General features: G+C 50.0%; 1 protein-coding gene across 1 annotated transcript; it reads left to right on the top strand.

The window, feature by feature from the left end:
* Positions 1 to 98: 98 nt before the first annotated feature.
* On the top strand, positions 99 to 722 carry LOC311124750 (histone H1-like; the record flags this gene model as incomplete). Its single annotated transcript, XM_084198852.1, has 1 exon — positions 99 to 722. The coding sequence occupies one exon, from the start codon at positions 99 to 101 to the stop codon at positions 720 to 722; it is 624 nt and encodes a 207-aa protein (XP_084054978.1).
* Positions 723 to 7500: the final 6778 nt, after the last annotated feature.

The following is a 7500-nucleotide window of genomic DNA, read 5'->3' as shown; positions in this document are numbered from 1 at the left end:
TCGGTGTGGAGCTTCAATAGCGCAGAACAGCGTCTACAGCAAACTACTCCTCGCAGACCGTGTGTGTGTGTGTGTACCGGACCAAACGACAGACAGACATGGCAGAAGTCGCACCAGCACCCGCCGCCGCCGCGCCGGCAAAGGCACCCAAGAAGAAGGCAGCAGCCAAGGCCAAGAAAGCGGGACCCAGCGTAGGCGAGCTCATCGTCAAGGCTGTGACCGCTTCCAAGGAGAGGAGCGGCGTGTCCCTGGCCGCACTCAAGAAGACGCTGGCGGCAGGCGGCTACGACGTGGAGAAGAACAACTCCCGCGTCAAGATCGCAGTCAAGAGCCTCGTCACCAAGGGTACCCTGGTCCAGACCAAGGGCACCGGTGCATCCGGCTCCTTCAAGCTCAACAAGAAAGCCGTCGAGGCGAAGAAGCCCGCCAAGAAAGCCGCAGTCCCCAAAGTAAAGAAGGTGGCCGCCAAGAAGCCCGCCGCGGCGAAGAAGCCCAAGAAGGTAGCAGCCAAGAAGGCCGTCGCCGCAAAGAAGTCCCCCAAGAAGGCCAAGAAGCCCGCTACACCCAAAAAGGCCGCCAAGAGCCCCAAGAAGGTGAAGAAGCCCGCCGCAGCGGCCAAGAAGGCAGCCAAGAGCCCCAAGAAGGCTACAAAGGCAGCCAAGCCCAAAGCCGCCAAGCCCAAGGCAGCCAAGGCCAAGAAGGCAGCCCCCAAGAAGAAGTAAACCTATTACAAACAGTGTTCTACTCGATACATGTTGTACCACAAAAGGCTCTTTTAAGAGCCACCCACCTCTTTCCATAGAAAGCGCATTGATTTCCATGTACTACCTGTCGTGGAAAAGAAATTACGCACACTAGGCTACTTTTACGCACACAACATTGTCCCACTCTGGGTGTGTGCGAAGGGAGAGGCATATAATAGAGGGCCAAAATGGCTCAGAAATTCGACCTCACGAGTGCACCCTCACCAGCCATTTTTATATATGAGCCACTGGGCTATTCCCGTTCAGAGGCAGGCTGCTGTGATGTGTTACAAGTGCCATGTAATAACAATAACAATACTATAGTGGCTTCGAATTGAAACTCACGAGTGCACCCTCAACAGCCATTTTTATATATGAGCCACTGGGCTATTCCCGTTCAGAGGCAGGCTGCTGTGATGTGTTACAAGTGCCATGTAATAACAATAACAATACTATAGTGGCTTCGATTTCAAACTCAAGAGTGCACCCTCACCAGCTGTTTGTTTCCCATTTGGAGAGAAATAATGTGTGGATGTCATTTCGGACATTTTGGCGCTCACGCGAAATGACACAAAGTAACAAAGTCGGAGGGAAACAAAGTAGCCTCTCACTCGCTGCCTGTGGGTGGGAACCGGCTTAGGGCTGTCTGTCTGTCCATCTGTCTGTCCCTCGCTCCAATTGGATAAGGCCACACCGGCCCGGTGGCCAATCGTTGCCTCTTGTGGCGAGGTATATGTACGGCTCTCGAAGTGGCGAGCGGCTCATTCAGACTTTCTGTGACTTTCTCAAGCTACCAATATGAGCGGAAGAGGCAAAACCGGAGGCAAGGCCAGGGCGAAGGCAAAGACCCGTTCATCCCGTGCTGGCCTCCAGTTCCCCGTGGGCCGTGTGCACAGGCTGCTGCGCAAAGGCAACTACGCCGAGCGTGTGGGCGCTGGCGCACCAGTCTACCTGGCCGCCGTACTCGAGTACCTGACTGCTGAGATCCTGGAGTTGGCCGGCAACGCTGCCCGTGACAACAAGAAGACTCGTATCATCCCCCGTCACCTGCAACTGGCCGTCCGTAACGACGAGGAGCTGAACAAACTGCTCGGCGGTGTGACCATCGCTCAGGGTGGTGTGCTGCCCAACATCCAGGCAGTCCTACTCCCCAAGAAGACCGAGAAGGCAGTCAAAGCCAAGTAAATTCGCTACTGCGACTTCAACTTGACTACTCAACCCCCAAAGGCTCTTTTAAGAGCCAACCACCTAGCTCTCCAAAAGCGCAAAGTACCTTTCTATGACCGCAATACATTGAGTGGGTGTATACACAACTATTTCGACATTCTGTGCCCACATGAGGCCTTGCATGAACAACAACACCTACTTGGCCTCATTTGCCATAGCAGGCTAGCATTAGATGATACGTGCCTATAAGCTGTCACTCTTGACTTTGGCGACTATTATTGCGCGTAAAGGGCCGGCGGCGTCCTATTGCGCGCGCACCGGGAGTTTGAGTTTTGGAGAGGCCGGGCCTCCCGTCCAATGGCCAACGGAGGAGGCCTGCGAAACGGGCCAATCGGGGTGGTGGGGAGATGGTGTCCAATCAGCAGGCGCCACTGCCGGCTTTATAAACTTCACATAGGCATTTCGAGGCTATACTCCCGACTGTCAGAGCAGCGCCATGGCCAGAACCAAGCAAACCGCTCGCAAATCCACCGGTGGCAAAGCCCCCAGGAAGCAGCTCGCCACTAAGGCTGCTCGCAAGAGTGCCCCGGCCACCGGCGGTGTGAAGAAGCCTCACCGTTACAGGCCCGGCACCGTGGCTCTGAGAGAGATCCGTCGTTACCAGAAGTCCACTGAGCTACTCATCCGCAAGCTGCCCTTCCAGCGCCTGGTGCGAGAAATCGCCCAGGACTTCAAGACCGACCTGCGCTTCCAGAGCTCCGCCGTGATGGCCCTACAGGAGGCTAGCGAGGCTTACCTGGTCGGCCTGTTCGAGGACACCAACCTGTGCGCCATCCACGCCAAGCGGGTGACCATCATGCCCAAGGACATCCAGCTGGCCCGCCGTATTCGCGGAGAGCGCGCATAAATGAGGATGACCTGAACTCGAATATCCCCCAAAGGCTCTTTTAAGAGCCACCTCCATATTTCCATCAAAAAGGCACAATTGTTCCATGTATACACGCACCTCTACATTAGCCACCATGTATGTTGTTCACTAACACGTCTAAAAGCTACGTATTGCACCTTTTTAGTTGCCTGAAGTCTAGCTTCAATGTTTGTGTGTGTGTATATACACAACCATCTGGCATCATCCACTTCCTTTGAACTATATAGTAACACAGTAAAATGCTTTACAAAGGAGGGGAAAAAGAAACGAGTGATAATATAGGCCGAATAGTAACAAGAATTGTGTTCAGATGAATAATTGACACTATTAGTTGTGTGTAATAATAGCCTTGCATGCAGTCCAGAAAAAACATTGCATGCCAACTTACTTTGAAAGTCCCATGTTGCAGTGCTGCTGAGAGACTCATGCAGAGGCCCAAACTTTACAATGGAGCACGGAGGCCATCTTGTGGTTAAATGTGGGTACTGCACCTCATGGTGAGTCCCTTTCAGCATTTGCTCTTTAGGCCAGCGTTTCCCAAACGCGGTCCTGGGGTCCACAAGGGGTGCGCGTTTTGCGTTTTGCCCTAGCACTCCACAACTGATTCTAATACTCCCAGCTTGATGATGATGAGTTGATTATTTGAATCAGCTGTGTAGTGCTAGGGCAAAAACTCCCAAAATGTGGCCCGAGTTTGGGAAACCCTGCTTTAGGCTAATACTAGCCTATTAGGATGACTTGGTTCGATCGCTTTAATGGCAACTGCTGAACTCTGGTTTCACTAATTACTTGTCCCAGGTCACCATTATGAATCCAATAGCAAAACAAATGTTTCAAAATAGCTCAATAGTGAAAAAAGGCCAGGAAATGATGGGTTCTCAGCAATATTTCACCAACAACCAATCACTATTCACGCATAGACATTAGGATCATCAACAAATATTCCTAAGTCATACTACAAAAGGGTTGTAACGAAATGGATTTGTCTGTTCAATGCAAGTTCAACGTCAAAGAAAAAGTGCATCACCACAACAAACGTGTCTTTAGATACACTGTAAAAAATGACTTTGTGGAATGTACTCAAGCTATTACAGTCAACAAAAGCACACGTCATATTGTTGAGTAGATCTTTTTGCTTGTTTTTATGAGTAGATAAGCTTGAGTAAGTTGAGTTGATGTGGTCCAATACATTGAGTAAAGATGATAGAGACGTAAAAAGGATTATATTACGTTGATTCGACTCAAATAGACATTGTGTTATTTTACCTGAATGATTCATCCTATTATGTATTTAGACCAACTTACTTTGGATTCACTCAATCACATCCCTTAAGAGAAAAGGTATCCGGACACCGGGAATCCATTTATTTAAACATCAACGGTTTGCAAAACATCTGTTATTATGAGTTGACAAATTACGTAATTGCAATCAACACTGCAGGTAAATCATGATTGCTGCAGGTAGGCAACACCGTAGAAATAGGAACTACAACACTAACAACAAGTGACATTTACTCCTGATGTAATAAATAAATATAAATAAATAATTGGTCATTTAGCAGACGCTCTTATCCAGAGCGACTTACAGGAGCAAATAGGGTTAAGTGCCTTGCTCAAGGGCACATCGACAGATTTTTCACCTAGTCGGCTCGGGGATTAGAACCAGCGACCTTTCGGTTACTGGCACAATGCTCTTAACCACTAAGCTACCTGACTGACCTGTTGCAACCTCTACAACCACTGTGCTTATTATTTGACCCTGCTGGTCATCTATGAACGTTTGAACATCTTGGAGAAAAATGTGTGAAACCACTGCCTATATGAGGAGCTGTCGTTGTTTGTTTTATTACCACATACTTATGGAAATTGCACCGGTTGAGAGATGATGGCTCTCTTGTGCCTACGGTGAAGGGTACTTCTGATCCAGCAGGTGGTGCTAAGATCCCTCCCTATATGACTTGAATGATGAGTTGATTTATTCCTTATAGCTCCTAATGATTTTAAGGCCAGTGTTGGCAAACATTACTTGTGCTCCAGCAGGTGGCCATGACATCCCTCCCTATATGACTTGACTGACCAGTTAGTTGATGGACTCCTTATAGCTCCTAAATTTAATGATTTTAAGGCCAGTGTTGGCAAACATGACTTCTGCTCCAGCAGGTGGCCATGAAATCCCCCCCTATATGACTTGACTGACCAGGTAGTTGATGGACTCCTTATAGCTCTTAATGATCTCAAGTGTCTGTGTTTTTATGTGGTTAGGAGTTTTGCTCACTGCGTGTCCCCCTTCCATTTCAGTGTTTCCCAACTCCAGCGGTAGAGTAGGCTACCCCCAACAGGACCCATTTTTCTTGTAGGCCTGGACAGCCACAGCTGATTGAACAACCTGTCACCTAAATTACCAAGTCCTCAATGAGTAGAATCAGGTGCAACAACAACAACAACAACAACAACAACAACAACAATATGAGGAGAGGGACACAGTGTACTAGCTGATCTCCCAGTTGTCACAGTTTGGCCTTGTGTTCCACATAGCCTATATCAGTATTTGAGTATGTTTCCCGCGCACGTTAGTTGCTTTCACGTCATCTTTGAAATCGCTCCTCCCTAGTCCCCTAGAACGAGCGCCCTCCCCTTTGCAACGCCTCCGAACATATAACAGAGGCGCGCTTTCTGTGCCGCCGGCCTCAATCAGGTCGACCAAACGCAGATAATAGCGCACCGCGCACCGGCGCTGAAATCATTCATTCACTTGAACTCAACTAGCGAACACACCATGTCCGGAAGAGGCAAAGGCGGCAAGGGACTCGGAAAAGGAGGCGCCAAGCGTCACCGCAAAGTTCTCCGCGATAACATCCAGGGAATCACCAAACCCGCTATCCGCCGTCTGGCTCGCCGCGGCGGCGTGAAGCGTATTTCCGGTCTGATCTACGAGGAGACCCGCGGTGTCCTGAAGGTGTTCCTGGAGAACGTGATCCGTGACGCAGTCACCTACACCGAGCACGCCAAGAGGAAGACCGTTACCGCCATGGACGTGGTCTACGCTCTGAAACGTCAGGGACGCACCCTGTACGGTTTCGGCGGTTAAACCCACTCTCTTCGGAACCTCAACACCCCGACTCGAACCCAAAGGCTCTTTTAAGAGCCACCCACATCCGCTTAAAATGGGCCCATTCCATGTAGTGTTATATATAACAACAAATGTTTAGTATGCAATTTAGTAAGAAAGTATGAGCCACTTCGAGTGGACAGGGAGTATTAATTAGAGGATTCTAATGTCCCGTCCACTTTTAGCGCACAGAGGGAGGCCTATATCTGACAGTGGCAAAGTGTAAGAACGTTATTATTTTGGGTCAAGCAATAGTGGAATTTGGACAACATAAAGCCACCACGAGTCGGTAGACGTGGCTCGAAAAGAGGGGGACAGCGCGCACACACACACACACACAGTCCAAAATGGGAGCCCTATGTCTGACGGTGCCAAAGTGGGCAATTCTATCACCAGCATTATTTGGCACAACAATCGTGCCATTTGGACACCTATTAAAGCCCCCCTTTTGAAACACACAATTCCCCATCGGTCACAGAGCATAGGCTATAGAGAGGAGGGAGGGAGGGAGGGAGGGAGGGAGGGAGGGAGGGAGGGAGGGAGGGAGGGAGGGAGGGAGCAAGCAAGCAGGGGAGTGTCTACGGCCGCTGACTTTGCTTAGCTTCCTCTTCATAAGACGGGTAAGCGCCCTTCACCCCCTCATTCGTTTCTGAGAAGCAACGAGACATCATCATGCCCGAGCCAGCAAAGTCAGCGCCCAAGAAGGGCTCCAAGAAAGCCGTCACCAAGACCGCAGGGAAGGGCGGCAAGAAGCGCAGAAAGTCCAGGAAGGAGAGTTACGCCATCTACGTGTACAAAGTCCTGAAGCAGGTCCACCCCGACACCGGCATCTCCTCCAAGGCCATGGGAATCATGAACTCCTTCGTGAACGACATCTTCGAGCGTATCGCCGGAGAGTCCTCTCGCCTGGCCCACTACAACAAGCGTTCTACCATCACCTCCAGGGAGATCCAGACCGCGGTGCGCCTGCTGCTCCCCGGTGAACTTGCCAAACACGCCGTGTCCGAGGGCACCAAGGCCGTAACCAAGTACACCAGCTCCAAGTAAACAGCGCATTTGGACTGCTCTACTAACCCAAAGGCTCTTTTAAGAGCCACCCACTCTGTCAGTAAAAAAAGCAATTCCATCGCCACCGAATGAATGCGTAGGTAGGCTGCGTTACATTGTATCATTGTTTAATGGGCGGCGCGCGCCGCCTCGGAGAGCGGCTACATTGTATCATTGTTTAATGGGCGGCGCGCGCCGGCTCAGAGAGCGGCTACATTGTATCATTTCCCCTGCCCGTTCCAGCGTAGGGGTTTAGCGCGCCTTTTTTGGTGTCTTTGCGCGCTGAATAGTAACCCATGTTTGTCGGGCTCTATTCCAGGTGAAGGCAATGTAAAATGGCACCATTTGACAAAGGGTGTAAATAAATAAATCAAAAAGGCAGTCTGTTGGGTTTGATTGGAAATAAATTCCCTTTATCGTCTAATGAGCAGATAGTCATTTTGAGTTGACTTCCTGAATCGGTAGGACACGGATGGAGTGAATGGATGCTCCATCATTGGACTATA

The sequence above is a fragment of the Coregonus lavaretus genome (genome assembly GCF_964263955.1).
Source record: "Coregonus lavaretus genome assembly, contig: HAP1_SCAFFOLD_497, whole genome shotgun sequence".
NCBI lineage: Eukaryota > Metazoa > Chordata > Actinopteri > Salmoniformes > Salmonidae > Coregonus > Coregonus lavaretus.
This window is presented reverse-complemented; position numbering and strand designations above follow the sequence as displayed.